Source organism: Caloenas nicobarica, chromosome 3, assembly GCF_036013445.1.
Source record: "Caloenas nicobarica isolate bCalNic1 chromosome 3, bCalNic1.hap1, whole genome shotgun sequence".
Classification (NCBI taxonomy): Eukaryota; Metazoa; Chordata; class Aves; order Columbiformes; family Columbidae; genus Caloenas; species Caloenas nicobarica.
The window spans coordinates 51,948,858-51,972,215 of record NC_088247.1 but is presented as its reverse complement, the minus strand read 5'-3'; the positions used below and the strand labels follow the sequence as shown (position 1 = coordinate 51,972,215).

Sequence of the window (23,358 nt, the reverse complement as noted above, 5' to 3'; positions counted from 1 at the left end):
ATATTTATGGCATCAGAAAAAGATTGGGATTTTGTTATCTAATGACCAGGAAAAGGTAGAGAGAAAGAGGAAATTGTTCTGGTTTCCATCTGAAGGTTGCTTACTCTAAAGTTTGGAAGAGGAGACTGAACCGTGCTCTCTCTGGTCCTGCAGAGATGTTTTCATCACAGAGTTAGCAGTCAAAAGGCTGATGTTCTGTACCTTCCCTAGCTGCATTTTGAGTTATAATGTGCATGAATGTCAAGCTTGCCTGTGCATGTGAGAAAGCATGCTATGAAAATACCTGCATGACATATTTCCTGTTGGAGGATAGGGGAGCACTGCCCATGTTCCTTTCCTTAACCAGGACAAGCACTGGAAATCATCAGTAAGTTTTATGTTAAGGGAAAGAATCCTCTTAATGGTTCTTTTAGCTTACATCTTTTGCTTCAGAATTCAGCTGTGCTTTATGGGCAGATTTACATGAGATTTTAGGTGCCTGCAGTGAGTTTCAGCAGAAAGTAGGCACTTGAATCCAAAAACACCCTCTTGAAAACAGTTCCTGAGGTACCTAACCTAACCAAGGAAGTTTCAGCAGGTCACTCTGGAAACACTTCCCAGGCAGAGGTCTACAGGCAAGTTGGCAGCAGCATAGCTCCTTTATGCTGAAACATGACCAAAGCAGCAGCCACACTGAACTTTGAGTAAAAGCATTCATTTGTGATGTGGGAAACCTGTATTCAAGTAATTTTTTTCATGTAGCTTCAAACCCCCATCACCTACCTTCTTGCAATTTGAAAGAGTTCAATTTTCTGAGAGTGAAATATTTAACACAAGGTCTACTGAGCTGGAGATGGAGAGCAAACAAAAACCTGATCCTCTATTGTACTAATTTGGACACGCGTCTTCTTTGATAAGTATATTCTTGATTTGGCTCAAATAACTTTTTTAGGTATTTTTTCAAGACTTTTGACACCTAATTCATTATTGACCTTTATATTGCACTCTGCTCTGGGAGAATCCTTAGATACTAGACTAGACTACTAAAGAGATCACGTGCTTAGCTCTACAGGTTTCAGCTTTCCCATAATAGCCAGTCAACTATAAGAGACGGGGTGCTGGTGCACATTTTTATGCCTGATTTTGAACTTTAGGAGATATTTTGTGAATTTTTTTCTTCAGTTTAATGAGAATTAAGAGAACTGGTGTAGTCTAATGCTCAAGCAATGTGCAAGACCAGCCTTCTGGGGCTGAAGGCTAAAATCCTCTTCTGACAACATGATGGAACTTTGCCTTGGATTATCGCTGAGAAGTCTATGTTAAGGTTTAAAACGGGTGCCAGATATGTGCCAACCTCTGCTCTTTTCACAGGGCTGCAAGTCAGATTACAGTTAAGAAGGTGGTTTTATTCTGTTCCTGAAGATGTGGATGAAGTCCACCATTGACTTGTTTCCCTCAGTGGAGCCATTGAATCCCCGCTTTATTTGGAGACACCATTTCAGCTTCATTTTCTCAATCATGTGCAAACCTTTCAAAATGTAGTACATTCTACCTAATACATCATATCTGTGAATTTACGTCCATACATGTTTTCACGTATTTTCCAAACAATGCTGATGTGTTCTTACCACACATTGCACTGTCTGATCTAGTGTGTTCCTTTGTGATTGTAATATTAATAATGCAGACTGAAGTAATTCATCCTTATATCTAGAACTGGATAAATAAAATGGTGCTCATTTATGGGCAGCCTTAAGTGCTTTGTGATGGTTTAACTGCAGTTAAATTATGCTAATGATAATATTTTAGAGCTGTTTTATAAAATGCAATGCAGTACACTTCCTTACAAAATGTGGGATGACTCTTGCAATGAGAGACATTTGGTGCTTGTCGCCTGTTGGAGATGGTCTGAGAAACAAACCCATTTCAGACTCAATTTAGAAATGCAAGTAACTATCTAGAGAATTTGTAATGTCTAGCTTTTATAATTTATTTAAATTTAGATATGGGAAATACCTACAATAGTTTCACTTATAAAATGGAGTCAGATTTTATAGGGCCAGAAAAGTGCCTAAAAAAAAATGGAAGAGGCTTATTGTATTGTAAAGTTGTCAACATGAGCTCATTCTCTGTAAAATGAAAGCTGTTTGGATGACTGGAGTTTACACAGAAAAAGCTGAAAATCCTTTTATCTGTCTTATTTTTTTGCTGTTGAATTATGTAACAACTTTAAACTACCATTTTAAAAGTACATTAATCCTCCTTATCCCAAATGAATCACATCTGCTGCTTTCTGTGTACCTGGAGTAGTAAATACCTGTAACTTTACTCTAGCACGTAATTTATTATGTACTTGAAATTTAATAACAGCATGGCATTCAGATGAGGCCATGTATTTTTACTTCTTTTTCTGAGAGGACTCAGTGGAGATGTGTGGAGATAAGTCCTATAAGGAAAGACAGCTACCCGATTCACTTTTAAATTCACTAGTGATGATACCCTAAATTTATTGCAAACCTAAACTAGCAGAATAGACCACATTTACCTCAGGGGAAAACAGATAAAGTAAGTTGAACCTTCCCGGCCGTTGATAGCAGGGAAGTTTACAAAAAGGGGTTATGACAGGTTAAGAATGATATAATATCCACCAGAAATATCGTTAACAAATGTGCCATTTGCACAAGCTGGCAGCTGTAGCAGGTACACAGTTTATTCCTCTGGGAATCTGGGTGTTGTAGATCTGTCCTGCCAGCTTTGCAGAAACATGGTGCCGGTAATGTCTTGTAACCCATACCGGTCCTGCCTATGCAGACAGTAACTCACCAGCCTAAAGAAGTCAGAGCTGACAGAAGACTATAGCACTTTTTAGTTGAAAATGATCAATTTTTAATTACTTCATGCAGCAGTATCTTACAATTTGTTAAGTCTCGAAACAACAAAATGTGACATAGACAACAGAACAAATTTACTGTCCCTAAAATCATAACACCTGTGAATCTCTTGAGGCTGCCCGGTTTGACTTCCCATGGCTGTTTGCTGAGTATTTTATTACAAATCATTATTATGGATGGAGCTGTTATTTATGTTGTGTACAGGGGCAGATCTGTTGCCAGTCAAATTCCTCCCAAGGGAATAGGAGGGGCATCAGCAGCATTACAGATTGCAGCAAACACATCTCATGCAAAAAGCAGAAGAGCAGAAAGGAGATCGCTTTAGGGAAGGGAAAGAGGAAATACAGTGATTGAGAGAAAACTGTTCTGCTTGAAGAAGAAGAGACATAAACTGACAATCAAGTACATCAGGCGTTACACAAGGAACATGTCTCGGCCACCAGGAAGAAAGCAGGAGAACCACAAAATAGTAAGATGCTTATGTAATGTGCAATTAAAATTGTGCATAGAGTAAGAATAAGCTATTATTTTATCGATGTGTTTTATACAGTTATATTTCTGAGTAGCCTGAAATACCAAAAGGATGGGAATGAGTCAGCCAGTATGAGAGCAGAGGCAGTAGCAGCATTTATGGCTTCAGTGGAACCCCATTGTGAGCTGCCAATAAGCTGCCAGATATTAAGCAGTGACATAAAAAGCTTGCCCGTAGGACTTGGAGTCTGTTTGACTCTGAGCAGTAATACTGAGATTTGCTCTAGGAGCCTTCATATCTCTCCAGCTACCTTGACTATAACACAAAATGATTTTCAGACAGTTCTGACCTCAACGTGAATCCTTGAGGCCAAAACTCTGTTCTTGTTTTGGAGAGAAGAGGCTATGCCAGCCACATCTCTACCCCATGAACAGTTAGAGATGGTTTATCTGGAACTGCAGCATACCTGGTACCCACTGTGTGCCTCCTACCTAGCAGACCACATCTTTTATTGGCGGTGATGTTGCAGGAGCAGGGGTCCTTCTGCATCCTCTTAATGTGATTTTTCTACGTGCAGGGAGTGCACCATCACAGGATCTCAACATCTGGCTTTAAGGCCAAAATCTGATTCTTGGGGAAACAATGGTAAAACTGCAAGCCTTGTCTTTGAATGTTGACTTTGACCATTGATCACATACCACAGAATTCTATCAAGTAGAAGTCATATAGACCAAAGCTTCCTTCTTTTTCTGCACTTCATGTTAATATTCTCCTAAAGCTTCAGCAGCTGTTTTAAATATACTGCATGCAAGATTTTCCCAAGAGGTCTTCTTAAACTGCATGGTCATAGAAAGCAGTATTTTGTATCATTAAATATACCAGTTATTCTCCGTATTGTTCTCTGGCAGTGGTGTGTCTAAATATAAAAAATTGAGATAAGAAGTTTCCTCAGAATCTCTGCCTGTGGTTGAAAATTTCTAACTATTTAGGAATATTTTACAAGTCCAAAAAACCAAAGTGCCATATTGCAGAAGAACGGCCACAGTGGTTTAAAACCCGAATGATAGTGTTGCGTCCTGAAGAGGGTATGTTTGCATCTAAAACTACACACATGTATCTGTGTGTACATAAGTATAACAAACTGAAGAGAGAGGAAGTTGCTAGTAAGGAAAAGAGAAAATAGACAGCTGTATGAACAGGAGACTGGTAACAAACCCAAAGTAACTGTCTCTCTCACTGGGCACATAGCTGCATGTTTTTACTTTATTCCTAGTGCTGAGATTCTGAACAGGTTTAGAAAAGATGGGCACAAAGTTTCTGAGACTGAAATCTGTTCAGAAGCAGAGGTTTAAATGCTTGGAGAGATTTATGGTCAGAAATAGGAATGCCAGGTAAGTTTATGTGCCTCTGTGGCTAGATACTCATTAAATGGAACACAGAGAGAAGGACATCTCTGTTCTGTGTTTGCTTGGTTCAATTCCACATAAATCTTGCTTCAGGAACTTAGAGCCTTACGTCTCTCTGGATGGTTAAGTGCTGATTTTTTGTAGGAGTTGGGGCAGTGGAGAAGTTCCAGAAGGCTTTAAGACAATGTTGTGTCAATTTCTGAAAAGGGGACAGAGGTCTCCACTGAAAAAGAAATAGAATAACATAATATAATTAAAATTAATATACATAAGTTTATGGATAAAAATAATCCAACAGATTGCAAGAGTGTCTGATAAATACGATTATGTTGATGTAGTATGCTTAAGTTTCTCTAAGTTATTTGTCTTGTTACAATGTAGACTTTTTGCTGAGGCTAGAACAATATAGAGCCTATATGACATCCATTTACTCTATTAAAAACTTGTTAATGAGAATGTGGCAAAGTGTTCAACATTATCGTAAACAGGAGTTATCACCAAGGTGAGTATAGGAAATGTTTCCACATTACTTAAGATTTTGAACAGTGATTTGTTTAAAATGGGAACACTGATTAAATGCCAAGCTTTTGATGCAAAGGGGGCAGGAAGAAGTCTTTCCACCAAGCTGTTCTTCCATTCCTTGTGTGATTTGTTCTATTGTTTTCATTGGCATTTAGTATTACTTTTCCACAGGCTATAAACAAAAAGCACCTCTAGTCTGCCCACATGCCACAGCCCTGTAGCACTTCCTTTAATTAATTCCTGGCCAAGAAGTTTAGTGAGAGTTAACCTAATTTCTCCTCCAAAGGCCAGCCGCTACTCCTGCTAAATACGATCATGTATGCACATTGCCTCAATTATTCTTTCTGCAACTAAATGCTTGTTATTAATCTTGGATGACATTTGACAGTGCTTATCAATCCAACAAACATATGTATCGTTAAAGGATGCATCAATGTACCTGATGGAAGTAGTTGTATCCCAAGAAATAGTATTTCTTACAAGCAAAATCCCTGTGCAGAGACTCAAGTGATGATCAAGTCAGGCTCTGTCACACTTGAATTGTGAATTTCAGTGATTACACATCCAAGGACAAAAGTTTCTTTATTAATGTAAATGTTATTTTTTGCTTGCAGTAACAGTAGCAGCTCAAAAGCATGGAAAAGTTTGATTCTAGTTGCATCATTTTTTATTTCCACCTTTTCTGACAGAGCAGAGAACTTTTTGTACTCACCTATGGGGCTTTGGTAGCCCAGCTGTGCAAGGACTATGAAAAAGATGAAGATGTCAACACCTGTTTAGATAGAATGTAAGTGCTGCTTTAAATGTTCAGCTTCATTGATAATGCTATTTGACCACCTGTATCTTACCTTTCAGCTTTATGTCTATTATCTCATGAGTTCCAGCACTCTGTCTAGGATAACAGAGATCATGGGAATAAAGTTCAATATTCTGTCAACAGAAATAACACTAATTTGTGAATTAAGATAGCTTACACTTGTTCCTTGTTGATCCTTTGTTATGCTAATTAATAATATATATATTTCATCTCCTATATCCACGTATTCAATTTCAACCTTTCATGTTTACTCTCCTATTTCTTCATACCCATGTTATCTCAAACTAGACAAGCTTTTTGCTTCTCACAGGTAGTTAACGTGCATTTCTGTGTTCACTGTCGATGCGGCATTATCACAACATAAATAATCATATCACAGAAAATCAGCAAGAAACAACTATTGAGCTGCTTAACAAGAAGATATACTAAGATCTTTGGAAGAAGAGTAAGGCTTGTGTTTTCAGGAAAAATCAACATGCAAAATGAATTTACAACAACCACAGTGGACAGAATACCTGACCACTTTGCTATTAATCTAAAACTTTGCAAATAAGCTATAGTCCAATAGCTATCAATGGAAGTGAGTAAAAAAAAACATTGATTGGAAAAAAGGAAAGTAATTTATTCGTGGACTAAGAAGGGGCATACCTCAGATACTTGTTTTATATTCATCTCTCATTCAGCTCTGATGAAAATCATACATTTCAGAAATACACAGACTTCTTTAGGATGCTGTGGTAGAAATTATTGAAGGGTAGTTTTGGAAGATGTTGAGACATATCTTGCTGCTCGCGTTTTTTATTATTATAGCTGTTTCTATAAAATGTTTTTGTCTTGATAAAGACTTGATAAAATAATGGCAGGTTTCATTAAAGCAATATGGCTATCTTCTGTGAAGGTGAAAACAGCCCATCTTGAGGAAGAAACCTTATAGATTAGCAAACCTGTGACACCTGGGGGCAGTATTCTTAGCCCTATCTCTATATATACATATATAATCCATAGTGATAAGGGTGTGTTTTGCTGTACAGTTGCCAAATACCTGCTTGTTAATTTATTATTCATTTCACTTTCAAATCAAAGGCATAAAAGTTGAAAAGGATCTAAGTAGTCTTGTACATCACCAACACATACCTTGTTAACTGCCGATGACATTTACCGTTATTGATATTGATAAATACATAACTAAATATTTCATTGTTTTCTGATGCATGTCATACTGTAATTTTAGACTTCATACTGCCAAAAACACTTTTTGGTCTTGTCATCACATTAGACATCAGATCACTTTTTGGCTTCTTGTGAAAGATGTGGTACAAAATCAGTAAGAAACTCCATCAAATTCAGGCTGCTTCACTGAGGGTGCAGGGCTTCTGATGAACAGGCAGAGGCTGCCAACATCCACATAAATGGAAAGAAAAACATTCCCTAAAAACATTTCTGAGATAAGCTCACAACATTTGTGCCAATCTCTTTCCCTTTTTCAAAAAATGCTTGGACACATAGCTATTTTGCTATGTAGTTACTGGTGTTTGTTAATGTGTGAGAGCTAGGAATGAATATTTGTTTTATAAATAATTCCATTAACTTCCATACTTTTAAATTTCATTTCTCTGAATGAGATCTCTGAATGTTTTAAATACAAAATGAAGGTGGTGTTGTACTGAAACTGTATATTAACTGGCAACCTTTGGGTTCTTTCTGCAACTAGTAGATAAAACGAGAGAACACATTAGAAAAAAGAAAAAGACAGAATTGTGGAGGAAGAGTGAAAAATGAGGTGAAGAGATAAGGGGATAAAGTGAAGGAGATCAGGTGGGAGTCCACTTCCCGTGAGGTTTCCTGGCACCTAAATGCTGCAATGAGGATGCTCAGAATTTGCTGAACTCCATACCAAAGCAGCATTAATCAGGTGTATTATTTGTATATAATTTATGTATTATACTCATATATCTAACATCTACTATTTATTTATGTATGTAAAAATAATGTATGTGTAGACAATATGTATACAAACAACATTCATGTCATCCTTGTCAGGAGTATCATGCTTAAAGGAATATGGTTCCTTAAATGACTACATGAACAGCAATCCCACCATGCTGCAAAATGTGGTAGAAAGAATAATCTAGACCAGGAAAATCTGTTGTCGTCTAAGCCATTCATTTAGGTACATCCAGCTATTTTTCTGAGAAAGCACAAGAGACAGATTAGGGAGATGGTAGGTGGAAAGAAGTTCCCCGTTTTGAATGTTAACTTTCTTTATTTTCTCCTTAGGGGATACGGCATTGGCATAAGGCTGATTGATGACTTTTTAGCTCGTTCAGCTGTGAAAAAGTGCCGCAGTTATTCTGAAACCGCAGACATGATTGCACAGGTAAATAAGATTTACATTCTCTAGAGCTTCATCAGCTTCAATGGTCTTAGCTTTTCCCTTCTCCTCTATCAGTTTGCTCCAGAAGAGTTATGTACGTTTTCTGCTATATCACGGTTGTCTTATTAAAAAACACTCATCTCCACGATCACACCCATGCTTCCATTGGGTGAAATACAGCATTTTCCTTATCTACAACTTCATATCAACTAGTAACTCACAGAGCTTGGCTTTGAGAGGAGACATCAGTTTCTACCTCTGTAGCATGCTGCTACATCAGGCTGGGAAAAAAACAAACCAAACAAACAGAAAAAACAGTGAACAGAACACAAAAAATGTGATGTTTAGTGAGATAAGAATTTTGCAGATGGTCTTGATAAACCCACGGTGGTAAGTTTACCACAAAAGGTCATCAGAATCACAGAACTGGTTCACATGGGTATTAGTTTTATATCAGAGTTGGGACAAAATGGGACACCACTTGTGAGGGGCTGCCAACCCTTGACCTAAACTGACCTTTAAGTCTGTTGCTAAGCTCAGATTAAAATTCTTCTATTCCTAGTAGCCTATGAGGCATTTTGCCATTAGAAGAATTAAAAAGTTTCTCTTTGTTTTCTGTGGCTTAGGCTGATTTTGTCTACCGTTGCCAGAGGATGCGGCGAACAGCAAAAAATGATCCAGTTTTAACAAAATTCTAATAATACATTACCTCACTTTTTAATTTTCTCTGAGCATAAGGCTTAAACATCTCATACATATGTTAAACTTTTATATTCTTATTCTTGCCATCTGAATCTCCATAATTATCTTAGATGTTTCTTAGACTTAAAATGGTAGTGTTAGGAATAAGCTGTACAATTTTCTGAAAAAGGAAGGCTCAATGCTAGCAGAGAAGAACTGCAAGAAAGTAAAAAGAGGGAGAAACATTTTCCTCACTACCCACAAATCTAATAATAAAATCAAAAAGATAAAATCAGAGTGGGTACTTTTGCTGTCTTTGATGGAAATTTTTGTGTTATTGAGTAGTCTTTCACACTACTGTCAGACAAGAAAGATCTAGGAGGAAATTTAATGATGATACATAGATTTATGAAGACGTTTTCTTGTGCCCATGGGCAAGTCAGATTTCCTGGGGAAGCTCAAATAAATCCATAGGACATCTAGCCCCTTTAGACTGCTGATTCACTGTATAGGAGGTGGTAGTTCCTGGATATTGAGTCAGCTCAGACTAATGCCCACTCAGGTCATTGTGAATGATCCCTTTTAACCTCTATGATTTTCAGATATGAAGTGTTGCCATTGAAGATATGCCTGGCTTTTCCCAATGGCAAAAATTAACCACACTTCATAACAAAGAACTGTTTGCTAGGTAGTCGTTTGTTTTAAGAGGAGACATCAGGGCATCAGTTACTTTAACTGAGATTCGTTTCCATTAGTTCATTTTATGAGACAAAAATATACCTGGCATCCTTTTTGATTGCTTGAGAATTACCAACAGCATCAGCTAAATGTGAGCATTAAGTTTAACCTTTGACTGCATAACTGGGATACAGAAGGCTTTCTGTACAGTAAACTAAGGCACCAATATATGCTGGTTATACAAGAGTATCTTCAAAGTATATCAGGTGATGTGTGATCTTTCATATTAACCATATCAGGAATACCTACATTACATCTGACTGAAATGGAGGGACAGAAGTCCAAAATGTTTGTCATAGAGGAACTGACGGCTGTCACAGAAACAGAGAAAGGACCCCTTTGCCAGTGCTGTTGCTGGTAGGGCTATAAAATGCACATGCGTACAACACATGCATGCACCGTGATCTGCCGAAGTTTGAAGCAGAAGCAGGTGACATAACTAAAAGTCAGCCAAATCCCGTTAGCTCATAAAAGAGTGGAAGCTAATTTCTTCCTGAAGTATATTTTGGAGTCTCAAATCAGGATGATGTATAACAAAGCTCCTCCTTTGGAGGAGCTGAACTGGTGTACAGAATCTATTGGAGACAATGAGAGCAGCCAAATGAAAACCATGAGACAAGCACCATTTCAACCTCTCTGTTAAAATACACTGTCTCATTAAAAGAGAGATACCTCATACCAGGCTGCAAAATCATGTTTTTGTTGTATTCTTCTTCAGGTGGTATTTGTACTTTATTTTCTCTGGATTTTCACATATATGCCCAGTATTGGGTTTTCTGGATTGTGTTCCTCATGGTTCCTTTATTTACAAATGCTTTAGTACAGTTGAACCATCTTTCTTAAGTACAGGAGATTCAACAACAAAATACAGTGAGAAATTAACCATCAAAGTAAGGAAAAATAGACTATATCTCTTCAGGTTGTACTTCAAAAGGACTTACTGAGAGAAAAAAAATTACTTGGAAAAATTGGAACAAACTTTAAAGCACACAGTCTCTTGAAAAGGCCATTTTTAGCAAACGAAAAGAGGAGTTCTGAAGTAGGAGTATAACCTTTCTGAGGCAAAACATGATATGGAAAACATTTTCACATTTCTTTGGCAAAACATTTTAAAATAGTCTTCAAGCACTTTTGTCTGAGGCACGTACCAACAAAACATGTAAAATGACTCTGCAAGTAACTGTAAATACGCTGTTAACATTGTCGGTTCAGAATTACATAGCTGTTTACATGATCTCTTTAACTCTTCAGCAGAAGTGTTCTCAGCCAGGAGAAAGTGCTTAAATACTTAAATACATTAACTCTTCTGAGGTAGAAATCTGAGGATGAGTGTGTAGAGTAAAACCAGTTAAAAGTTAAAGGAATTAAGGCAGTTAAGCAGTTCAAATAGAGCCAAACATCCTGTAAACATAGCTGTTATCCTGCAGTCCTGCGGAAAGCAAAGAAGTCCTGTGATCAGGCTGTGGGCATTCCCTGTGGAAATGGAAAGAGATGAAGCAAATCAAAAAACATGAAATGGGGAGTACTAAGCCAGTTTCCCATATTAAGAAATAAATACCAGAGCAAAGACGCACCTAAGGCAGTGACTGAGAGCTTGAAACTTCAACCACTGGTTCAGACTGCAAAGCCTGGGATTTACTGAGAGCTTATACTGGACTGGAAAAGGGCCAACAAGTTTTGATGATGAGCCAAAATGAGTCCTTCTACACTGAGTTCCCATGGTGCTCACTGACTTCTCATGTTTGTGCTGTGGCTTTGTCGAGATAGAATAAAAAAAAATAGGTCATGTAAAAGTAGACTTTCTGCTTACTGGCAAATTTGGGTAAGAAAATGGAAACCAAATGAGAAATGATATTAAGAACAAAACTCAGTTGAAGAAGTAGTGTCCAAGACTGGGTTCAGCATTTGGGTCTAACTGGGGATTGCTTTTGAAACAAGTGATAATTTTGCTCTTTAACCCTATAATATCGAATTTTTCCTTCAATTCCTCCTCACAAGACCTTGACATCATTGATCTGATTGAAGGAGATTCGAAAAGTAAAAAGCTTCTGGTTTTAGATCTAATCCTAGAACAGTTACCTTCTGCAGCACAATGCCACCATGCCCCAGGAGCTGTCTGTGTGCTACAGGTGGAAGCAGCCAGGCCATACCCTGTGCTCCACAGTGAGCTGGCTTATGGGTTCCATATCTGTCTTAATAGAGTGCTGTGCCTACGGATGTGTCCCATGCTGAAAAAAGGTGGCTGGAGAGATGTGCTTTATTGTGGAAGCTCAGTACCCCATGAGTGCAGCAAATTTATGTCTCTGCAGCTGCTTGTAGAGAGGCCCTTGAGGACCAACACAGTTGGGGCAATCCCACCATGTCACCTCCAAGCAGAGGTGTAAGACAAGAGATGTGATTCCCCTTCCCATGGGAGGTCATGCCACGCAAGATCCCTATATATTGACATAAGGCCAGTTTGAAAGTCTGACAGAAGCTGGCAGAATTTATGAAGCTGTTAAATGTTGCTTTTCAGATCTCAACAGTAAGAGGGAAATGCAGACAGCAGGTTGCTGTGCTGAGTGGTAGGCAGTAAACTGAAAAATGAAGTGCTGTGCTGTAAAGAGTAAAGAAAAATTTGTGAGTACACGGAATCAGCAACAGATGGCAAGACCTCTAAAGTATCTTCCTCTTCCCAAACACTGGCTGTGGAAAAGTACTAAGAATGAAAAGTATGCTAGCAAAAATGTTATTTTGCCTGCCTTTCCTCTTCTAAGCAAACTAATTCTGGTCCTTCATTAATCTTGTTATTATGTCATTTGAAATTATATTTTCAATATTTTTAAGCCTGTATTATCACTTACTTTGCAACATTTCTTATGCATACAAGTTTTTGTAGTCAAAAGTCCCCAGTAGTATATAAAGGGACTGATAAGTTAGTGGCCTCCTAAATATTTCAGTAAGTCTGGACTGTATTTGAGCACCATCAAAATGTTAATGAATTTTATTCTTACTGCTTGAGAAAGATGGAATGCTGGTTGAGACTTTTTAAAAGGGCAGTGGTACATTTTTAATTCTGACTGCATGGATTTCTTGTCATTAAACAACATATAATCCCATAAAGTTGCAAGTAACATTTTCAAAAGAGAGATTTTGCTTTACATGGGTGTCATTTTGATGGTGAGCCTATGTGCACGTCTCAACAGATGTTCTTTCTCCTTCCGTTTCATATAGATAGGAATGATACAGAATTATGGATGCAACTTTCAAAACTGCTCATTTGTTTTACTTCTCTGTCCTGTGGAGTCACAAAGAGAGATCGAAAATATCTTTGTTTTACCTTCTGAGAAGTTGTTTATGGTAGTTTTACAGGAGTTTCTATCTAGTCATGGACTAGTTTTTAAAATGTTTATGTCTATTAATTGAATTATTTATCTATGCACTTAAATTGTTTTTTTCTGCTGAGAGTTTTTCACAATTTTCACTTTATAGCTTTGCAATTTTGCCTTCATTTGGTGCTCCATTGCAAATTAGCTACTGTTTTTTCATACTTTCCGTGCAAGTTCTCTTTTACACAGGAAATGTTAACAATAGAGTTTGGACAGATTTGTCACACCATAATGCAAAGTACAGCTGCAACGAAATTGAAAGCATATGAGGGCCTAGCATGGTTAACTAGTTTTTGTTCTTCTAACAAAGACTTGAAGTCTGACTGAGCAGATATGTGGCAGAAAAAGAGTTAAGATAATTTAAATGAGAAAGTTGTGTTCTCACAGAGGAGAAGAAACAGTAAACTGAGGGATAAAGCACTTAGAATTGCACAGAAGTTTCCTTTTTATTTGTGCACTCATATTTTGATGGACATCAGAGTTAATGCAAAATCTAAATTTTCCAAGAGAAAACATTGATTCTGCTGTTTGATTATTTTTGCTTGTTTGGTTTTGTTTTGGGCAGTGTTGACAATAATCTTTGGTTCTTTCTGAGCTGCCATGGTAGCTGCTGAACTTTAATTCAGGGACGATGTTGATCAAAGCAGCTTTTGCAATAGCTGCTTGAGGGAGAGGGTTGAATTTGTCAAAACCAGATTCCAGTTGATAACATCAGGTCAAACTGGCTTTTATTTTTGTCTGGTTTTATAGAAGTATTCCAGCATCCACGTGGCAATCATATTAAGTCACAGGCATTTTGATAAGACAACACAGAGTAACACAGTCCTGGGAATGAGGGTTGGTAAGAGACTGGCTCCTGCCAGGCACATGTTGCAACACTAAGTGTTCAGCAGCTGCTCTAGGAGGTGCAGACACTCTCTGCATGAGTTACCTGTGAGCATGAAGCAGAGCAAGGATGAGGAGAGGAAAATGCACCTCAGTTTTGCCCCTCTACAATAGAGAAGAAGGCCAAAGCTGGGAAACATTCCTGTTTCAGATGGCCCTGGCTACTCAGGGGCAGAGCTTTGAGCTTTCTGCTGAGGAAGAAAAGGGTGCCAAAAAGCCCAAAGTGGGATCATTCTGTGCTCCCTTCTTTCCCTCAACCAACTACGCTTTTGCCTCTATGTCACAGCTCTTATATCACAGTGGAGCCTATTCCTCGATCACCTCATTAATGTACTTAGTGTCCTCCCCTTTGCACCCTTACTTACTTTGGTTTTCTCTGGTACCAGTGAGGAAGGAGATGGAAAGATGGCTTTTGGAAGTTGGGCCCAGGCCATGGGGACATCTTGTTAGGTGGTGTCTCCTTTCCCCTTGCATGGAGGGAGGAGGTGAAATGGGGCTGGGCAGTAGGTGTTGGGGCATCTCTCGTAGAGAAAAGCAGACAAAAGATGAGGGACGTGTACCCTGGAATTAGATAGTCGCTATACCGTGAGAGGAGCCCGGGGAGAAAAATGCGTATGTGCCAGACATGGTGTCAGACATGCCTGCTGTTGTGACTTTAATTTTGGCAGTGTTGCTTCTGTGCTTTCAGCTAACTGCAGGAGGTACATTTAGGTATGTAACATGTTCTAAGTCTGCTGTAAAGTGGGTCAGCTGGGATAAAAATGTTAAAACATTTACTTAAAGAACATAAGTTCTTCAAAACACATGGAGAAAATTCTAAGCAGACACTGGAATCAGCTCTTGGATTTTATTTTAAAAAAGAGTAATGGTCAGTAGATGCAGGTAGATGATTTTTTCTGCTGAAGAAGCACAGTGAGTCTGAGTAAGTTGGGTAGAGTACCTTGGTTTGTTGATAAGAGCCTGACTCAAGCAGAGCAAAAATATGATTCTTTGCAGACTCAGGGAGACTGGCAGTAAAATGCTGCATAAAAGCATGCCCAGTCACCCCAGGGAAAAAAACTTGGCAGAAACTTTGTTCTCCTTTTAGACAGTATTTGCAAAGACTCAGGATACCCCATGTGAGAGCCATATGTGAATTCCAAGTGGGTGAGGTAAAGCATAGGGCTCTGGGGTGAAACACACTTGTCAGAATCACTGATCGTGCAGTCGCCTCACCTGTGATGACTACTGGTCACTTTTGCTCCAGACACTAAGTTTCCTAAGATATTCAGAAATGTGAAAATCAGCCTGCTGCAAAAATATTTTCTTGTTTTCAAATGTGGAATTTCTTTCCAGGCCCTCTGTTGTACACTGGCCGTAGGCCCAGTACAAACAATATTATGTAGCTCTGCACCCAGTGCTCAAAACCTACTCAAAACAGGAGCTTTATGCCTATACAAAGGGAAATTCTCAGTGGGAGAAGATAATACCAAGTACTCTATGAAGGCAAAATATCAGTGATGCATTCTCATTTTTGTAACAAAGCACTAACAACTACTGATTATGTTTCAAAACAGCATGTTATTTTTTAACAAAAACACAAAAATGCTGAACCATTTGGTAATTTCAAGTTCTTGGTACCCTACCCTCTGGCTGTAAGACTGGTCTAAAAAATCACCTGCCACCTCACTGTCAGTGGAGGTCACTGTCCCATGTCCAAGGCAGATGTCTCAGGGACTAGAAGACCAGGGCTGATCACTGTGACCATCCATGGCATTCTGGGTGCAACAGGAGTCCAAAGACACTGAGATGCCTTGAGTGACAGCTGGTGCCTCGGGACAATGCTGTACCTGCAATGGCCTGGAAATGACCTTGAAGTAAAACCTTTCCTTTCTGTGGGCTGTTGGAAAGCCACACGCATCTTCTATTATTATATTCACACCTTTTAAATTATGTTGCTTTATGATAGTCTCTTGATTTACATAGGATGAGCATACTATAGCGCCCATTACATAGGATATTGTTAAAACCCTCTTGCAGAAGTCATTATTCATCTCTCTTTGCTGTCAGCTCTTGATCCCAAGCCAGCAACATTAATAGAGCATGAAGTCTAGGCGCCATGGACGACTGCAGCCTTTTCCATGTTGTACAGAAATAATTTCATTCCATCCTTTTGGAGCAAGTTTGTATCTGAGAGGGAACATGATGAAGAATCAAGAGTCTATTGTGAAAAAAATATAGAGATGAAACCAGCTAGAAGTATGCCATATTAGCAAGATATAAAAAAGCTGAAAATATATTTGATCTATGGTATTTCCTTTCTGTCTACAAAGTCCAGCATTGTCTCTCTTTCCTCATTGGTTTCTTTCTGACCTTCTTCAACTAGCTTGTGAATTGTGCTATAATGCTGTTTGCTACTGCTGAAAGAATAGAGCTGGGAAGCGTCTTCCCATGCCTGAAAAGCTGGCAGGGGAATTGCTTCTGGTGCCTTGTTCTCAAAAAAGCACTTTAGGTTTCGCTCGCTCAGCTTGGTGGCATACAACTGGAAAATCTCCTCCATTTGTTCCTTCTCCTTCTCCGCGTAGACCCTCCAGAACTTCAGCTGCAGGTGACTGACTTTCGACTGGCAGCTGGCACAGCAAGTGGTGAGCAGGGAGAGAAGAGCTGTGGTAACTATCACACACCAGCCTAACATCTGGGAAAACAAAAGAAATAAGTTTCAGGTTAAAAAGGCCCAAGTGAAAGTGCTACTGAAATCAGGAGTGTCGGACAGAGTGACCACACTTTGTATGGAGGACACGCCGCTCCTCTGGAGACCCTGCTGCAGGTGTCTCATCCCCATTTGCATTCAGTGCCTGGTATTGATGTTAATGCAGTGTCCATACAGGGACCAAAGGGAAGCAGGAGACATCAGGATTGAGGCTTCTCAATAGCGCTCATTTTGATGGCTCTTAGGAAAGCAAAAGCTGCTTGATTTCTCCAGTGGAAGGTAAGACTCTCAAGAAAATTTAGCTCATACCAGAGTCTAGCTGCCTCCCCCTTCTGTTTTACAGCAAAGGGAACTCAGATAACAACAGCTGAAAAGACATGACCAGCACAACAGCAATTCAGGTTCGGGGATGGATGATCTTAAATCAGACCTCAACAACAAGACTGTGTATGAAGAAAAATCTAAGAGAGATCTAAGTGATCAGTCAAATAATATTGTGACTGAATAGTGCTATACAGAAAAGAGAGTGGACCTGAGAGCGGGGGTAGTGTCTGGGTAATTTAGAGAGGATATTGCTAAGAGTTTATTGCAAAACTATAACAGTCTGGTGTGTAGTGTATTGGAATTGCTCAGTGAATTCTGTCACACACAGGGAAAAGTGCATAGGGAGAATAAAATATCATGATCACTAGATGCTGGATGGTTTTCTATCTTCTAAAAAAGTTAAATAAAATTACCCAGCAAAAATTTGGATTAAGACACAATTCTGAATTGTGATGAACTACAAAAGGAAGAAGTATAAGTAAATTTTGTCCCAGATCAATAAACCTTTTAAACTGTAACCTTTTTTCAATGTGGTGTTTTCAGACTTATTTTTAATTTTAAAATATGAAACAACAACTAGAACTGTTTCAGCATTAACTGGCTTACAAGAACATAAAATATAGTCTTAAATTTAAAAAGCTTTCCCCATTTTATTTTTACCAGGAGGTTCAGTGAAATGTAAGTTATTCTTGTGGACTTTTTTTGACTTTGATGAATCAGCCCTTTGTAGTGGAAAAACATCTTTATGCCAAAACTTGTTTAAACTTATCTTCTTGCCCAATCCTGTGAGAATGCTGGGAGGAGAGGGCATGAGAAAGAAGAAATAGCCTGTGCATTGACAGGTCTGTGTTGGCACTGGAAAAGAGTCCAATTCATCTACACACTGATTAGAAATGGTTGCTGTATTTTCAGAAAAAAATTGGTTTGTGGTAATACACTTTTCCAGCATAATTCAACGTTTTTTGTAGCAACTTCAGAGTTTGACAAAATTCTGTTAGGAAGATATTAAAGGAAAGAGCTACTTCCAGGATTAGAGTAAGGGCAGAGTGGAAAAATGTGCTTGAAATTGTTATTGTAGGACGTTCTGCTTTAAGGAGAACAGAGGTGTGAACATGTTTTTTTAATGCCTTGTGCCATTGACCTAGTCAATAGTTTTACCCAGCTACTCCACTGCAATGTGTAGCATTTGAAAAAAAAAATATGTAAAAAAAGACAAAACAAACCAAAACCACAACCAACCAACCACCACCACCACCAACAACCCAAACGACAATGACAAAACAAAAGCAAAATAAAGCAAAACAAAAACACCAAAAAAACTCCCTTGTTTTTAAACAGTGGAACAAATTCCAGTGTGGAACCAATCTTCTAGGTTTCAGAGACCCATATGAACTGGGACTGATTTCCCATGCTTTGGTGGTGATAATATGGAGAGCTGCAACCTTCTTCATGTGAACCCTTGCACTTATATAAAAAAATATAACTGCCAATAAAAATCTATATTTAGCTGATGGAATATAGAAAGTTTCCTCAGGGAAACCCATGAAACCGAGAAGCTTGACAAATAATTATTCTTAGGGACTGGTATGGAAGAATTGCTTCACTTTCTTGTATCTTTGCAGTCTTTTCTACTTTGTATTGACTGATTATTTCTATGCATATTTGAGAAACTGCTCTTTTTAGCAGCTTTTCACTTTCTTGCAGCTTGCAGTATTCTGATGCTATAAACTGAGTCACTGGTATTTCGCTGTTTCCTATATATACAACTTATAGTCTTAATCACTATTTATTATTTCCTTCTAAAACTCTCAAATAAATTGCTTTGTCTGCAGTGCAGGATTTGTCTGCATTCCACTCCTATTTGTAGAAGGACTTAACTTGAAAATAAAACTGGCTCTTGGGGAGGAAATGGTTCCATATGGACACAATTGTCTGACAAAAACTTGCTGCCTCCACAGAGTGTTTTTCCTTCCTGCTGACAATCATCTTTCAATAATTTTCTGTACCCTTTTTTTTCTTTTTCTTTTTTCTTTGTTTTGATATTTTGACTCTGAATTTATTTACATTACAAGGCAGTGAGCAGAACTGTATCACATGAATGTAGTAAAATGTAATACGATCTCAGCTTTGCATGTTCTGCTTCTTTTATTTCAGTGTTCCTTCCTCTGAGCAGGACAAAAACATACTCTCATCTGGCATCATGAACATGAAGAATGCAAACAGAAACACATTATGTATGCAGCCACAAATCTGTCACAAATCTTGTTTTCCAATATTTTTCTACTGTTAATGTCCTAAAATTTTATCACAGTATCATAATGATAAAAAATAGGAGACTGTGGTATGGATTTTTTAATAGGACAAGCTCCTTTAATGGGGTGACATCTGTTAATTCAGCCTCCTAAACAATCCAGTAGTTTTTTCTCTTTAGAGCAATCTTCATCCCGGAAGAAAGCTTTCAGTTATCTGATCTTATTGATCCTGCTGGCAGTGGGACCCCGAAGGAAGTGTGGCACAGCTCAAACTGAACTAAAAGATGGATTGATTGTATTTTGTAAGGCTGCATCATGCCAGAACTTTGTTTATGTGAAACCAATGGTTTTGTCTCAGCCTCTGACATCAGGATCTTCCACAGATAAATCACAGCAGCAGTAGAAACTGCATAATGCTCTGTATTTGTTTTTCTTACCTGGGACTGTGCTTGAAGTGTTCGTTTCAGTTCGTCACTCTCTGAAAAGGGCATGGAGCTTTTGTCACAGGCTACCTTGTGTAGCTCTTCAAAGCACTTCTCGGATTTCCCATGGCAAACTGCCTGTAAGTAGTCAGGATTTTCCAAGCCACTCATGGCACATTCGTAAAAAGTTCCATTGAGCAAAGCCACAGAAAGCCACATCACTGGGGCTACTAGAGCATTTAGGGTGATTTGTCCAAAGATGTAAAAGAAATGGCATGTATTACCTCTGGGGAAAATTTTTCTGGGATTCACCCAGCAGCCTGTAAAGAGTTTCCAGGTCTTGCTGTTCAAGAAATACCCAATAACTAGCAAAACAAGAGCTGGGGAGAAGAGAAATACCAAACCGTACCTGAAGTTTTCATTGCTGCAGGGGCATCGGAAAGCAACAAGAGAAAACACGCGTTCCCCTCCCATTGTCAGCAGTGCCATAAAACTGTAACCTAAAGCAGTTTTCTTGTTCATAAAGAATTTCAGGATTGTTTGGAAACCATCCATGTTTGATACTCACTAAAGAGGTAAAAATTGAGACACTTTTATCTTCAGCCGCGGCAGTCTGCAGCGGTGTAGCAGGGGAGAGCTCTGCAGAGGAAGCACAGCCCGCTGCCTGCGCGCTGCCCAGATAACGCTGTGATGTCACTGTCTGGACAAACATGCTCACAGGGGAGCCCTCTGCTAGCAGAGCAGATGTTGCTCATTTACAGTAACATTCATCGGCAGTAGAAGGAAAACAAGCAATGCTCTGTGTAATCAAATACATTTACAGTCTTGGCAATTTTCTTCTTGGTGGATTGTTGGTTTTTTTATGACTGCAGATGGAGATCAGAATGAGAGCACACCCTCACCAGTTGCAGGAGTTCTTGAGCAGTGATTATCAAAGTTGCCAGCAGTGTAGTGAAGGACCTGATATAGATGCTAATGGTCCCAGAGGAGGGTGACACAGATGAAAGGAGACAGATGATGGTAAAACTCCTTCATATGGGGTTGTAAATCTGGGAACATCAAAGGGGGAATAAGTAGCCTTCTGCTGCACTTCCTGGAGTATCACATAGCTCCAGATTTGCGTCTCTGGCTCAAGCTGATCACAGAAGAGACGAATGTAGTTTGATTTCCAGCCTTCCTGGCCCTTCCCCCTATTTTCCTAAGGTAAAACTGGTCTATAGGATGCTGCATCATAAAGCTTCTCTTCTGGTTTGCGCACAACAGGCTGAAGCAGCAGTTTCATCCTTTTGCAGGTTGCTTTCAAGATGTACCTTGGGGTAACCCCTAGTGTGAGCTGCAGTAGTGCCGCAGGAAATGAATTCTCCTTAATCCTGGACAAAAACCCACTAGTGGATTTTGTGGAGGAGCTGCCAGCAGAACGAGCATCACTTTGCTACTGTAACCTCCTCTGTGGGGTGATTCGAGGTGCTTTGGAAATGGTAAGGAAGTGAACACCTGTTTTCTTCATTCTATCTTAATATGCAGAGGCACAGGAAAGCAAAGCCACTTGCTCCGATAAATGAAGGAAATTTGGTAGTGTTTAATCTCTCTTTTGGATTAAATGTCTATATCTAAATAAAAGAGGGCCAGACTGATCCTGGATCCTGAGGTAGAGAAGCACGCAGGCTGGCTCACCTCCGCACTGTCCCTGCTTGGCTCTTCAGTGGCTGACTCAGGTGCAAAAGCCATGGGGGGCTGGGGAACCAGGTAACGGGGATTGTGGAGTGCCGGGAGGACGTGCTGGACTCCTCCGCTGCTCCCTGAGCCTGTCTCATTTGCCTGCATAGGTACAACCAGTAATAACCATCCCTGATTCTCTCCAAATACATGAAGGTAAATAATATTCTCAGGTTACTGCAGCACCTACTGAAAGAGAGAACAAAGTGTGGATGAATATAATGTTAAAACCGAAGCATCAGAAGTGTATCAGATGGCACTCCAAATTTTGTTCTTAAATTTAAGACTTTTACAAAAGAATATATTAATGGCATCAATTGAAAGTCACTGAGTTGTAGAACTTCTGTGGCGTTTTCTGGAAGATAACTTTTGGGCGCTTTATGTTTATGTCAGTATCTAATTTGTGATGTATCTTACATTTCAAGAAAACAAAAGCTGTACAAGTATCGTGTATGTACGTCAGTCTAAGAATTATAGTATCTAATATAAGACTAATTAACAAAAGTATTATATCATAAGTATTAGTATGTGACCAGGAAATTTTGTGATCACAAAACTATCAAGTACACAATTTTGGTTCTCAGAAGAAAGCAAAGCACTGGAATGAAGGGTAATGGATTATACAAATTCCAGTGTATATAAACTTCCTTTTAATTAACTTAGTTGGGAAAGATATTTTAAAAACAATCTAGAAATCTGTTTCTCATGAAACCTGAGAAGAGGGGTCCCCTTGTGGTAAGAGAGAAAAAGCTGATTATAATGGAGGAGAGGGAAAAATTGGGCATTGCTTTGCTTAACTGATCAGACTTCATTCTTTCTAGGTTCACTTAGCAGCAGAAGTTACTTTCCTCCAGGACAGGCTGAAGGGCGATGCTGTGACAGAAATAGGAATTACATTTTTAAGGAAGGCTGAAGACAGAAAGCACAAAAGAAATAAATGAGAAAAATACTGGGAGAAACCCTTGGTGAGGGATATTTTGCGTCTTTTGTTTCTGAAGAAGACATGCAGGGTAAAAATGGCTTCCCTGAGCGAGCTGCGCCAGTCACAGATTTGAAAGGTGAAGAAAGCTGGGCAGCAAACATGAGGGGCATAGCAGGGGGAGAGCCGTCTTAATTGTCATGGCACACACATCAGTATAAAAGATCGAATGGCCTGCCCTCCCTTCTCACATAACTATGCCCTTGAGCGCAATGGAGGGGTTTTTTTGGTATTTAGTGCACACTGGATGCAAAATATTCATTCAGACACCAACTGCTTTCAGCTAAGCGTGATCACCTTTTCCCATTTTGTTGTTGGTAATGTTTAAAAGCCTGGTTGCTTAGAGGTGCTTTGTTTCCCTGGCTATTTGTGGTCAGGAGTAATGAATTAATCCACCGTGATTGCTGCATGCAGTGTCTCGCTGTCTGGTGCCTGTTCTGATGTGCAATGGTTTGCTATGCATTGTCCTCCGCACCAGACATCCTGCTCCCTTTGAAACCGGGGCGGGGGATGTGGTTTCACTGATGGCAGGAGCCAGTTCCTTACAGCTCTTTTGGGCCCCACATGCCGTTTTGCTGGCACGCCCCGTGCGTACATCGGGCTGCCGCACTCTGACGACCGCAGCCATGCTTGTGTTCCTTCAAGCTATGGGCCTTTTTGTGTCAATCTTCTCTTCAAGAGCGCTGACCTTATGACCACACTGAGCAAGGCATGGCGTATTTAATGTGTAGTCACTGTTGATCTGTAGTTCACGTAAGGAAACTTGAATAAAAATTCAGAGATTGCCACACAACTGGTTTGCTGGTTCTTGTGTTTGCTCTAACTCAGCCTTTGTCACCAACG

General features: G+C 39.3%; 2 protein-coding genes across 3 annotated transcripts; one reads left to right on the top strand and one right to left on the bottom strand.

The window, feature by feature from the left end:
* The first annotated feature begins 3,159 nt into the window (after positions 1-3,159).
* TRAPPC3L (trafficking protein particle complex subunit 3L) lies at positions 3,160-23,221 on the top strand. Its single transcript, XM_065632623.1, has 5 exons — positions 3,160-3,339; positions 5,960-6,057; positions 8,365-8,464; positions 21,113-21,298; positions 22,358-23,221. Exons 1-5 carry the CDS (start codon positions 3,298-3,300, stop codon positions 22,475-22,477), a joined length of 546 nt encoding a protein of 181 aa, XP_065488695.1. The 5' UTR covers positions 3,160-3,297; the 3' UTR covers positions 22,478-23,221.
* CALHM5 (calcium homeostasis modulator family member 5) lies at positions 11,152-20,455 on the bottom strand. 2 transcript variants are annotated; one of them, XR_010606032.1, is made up of 3 exons: positions 19,836-20,455; positions 16,055-16,807; positions 11,152-11,353 (listed from the first exon to the last, which is right to left on the bottom strand). XR_010606032.1 is itself a non-coding variant. In XM_065632622.1 (2 exons), exons 1-2 carry the CDS (start codon positions 20,373-20,375, stop codon positions 16,418-16,420), a joined length of 930 nt encoding a protein of 309 aa, XP_065488694.1. In that variant the 5' UTR covers positions 20,376-20,455; the 3' UTR covers positions 14,713-16,417. The 2 variants fall into 2 exon arrangements, 1 of the variants encoding a protein (XP_065488694.1); XM_065632622.1 differs by lacking the exon at positions 11,152-11,353 and having other exon boundaries at positions 14,713-16,807.
* Positions 23,222-23,358: the final 137 nt, after the last annotated feature.

Excerpts from the sequence above, each read along its gene's own strand:
- TRAPPC3L (XM_065632623.1), top strand. The coding sequence starts at position 3,298 with ATGTCTCGGCCACCAGGAAGAAAGCAGGAGAACCACAAAATA. Across the intron at positions 6,058-8,364 it reads AACACCTGTTTAGATAGAAT|GGGATACGGCATTGGCATAA; the intron begins GTAAGTGCTGCT and ends TTTTCTCCTTAG. Across the intron at positions 21,299-22,357 it reads TTCGAGGTGCTTTGGAAATG|GTTCACTTAGCAGCAGAAGT; the intron begins GTAAGGAAGTGA and ends CATTCTTTCTAG.
- CALHM5 (XM_065632622.1), bottom strand. The coding sequence starts at position 20,375 with ATGGATGGTTTCCAAACAATCCTGAAATTCTTTATGAACAAGAAAACT. Across the intron at positions 16,808-19,835 it reads CACTTCAAGCACAGTCCCAG|ATGTTAGGCTGGTGTGTGAT; the intron begins GTAAGAAAAACA and ends TTGTTTTCCCAG.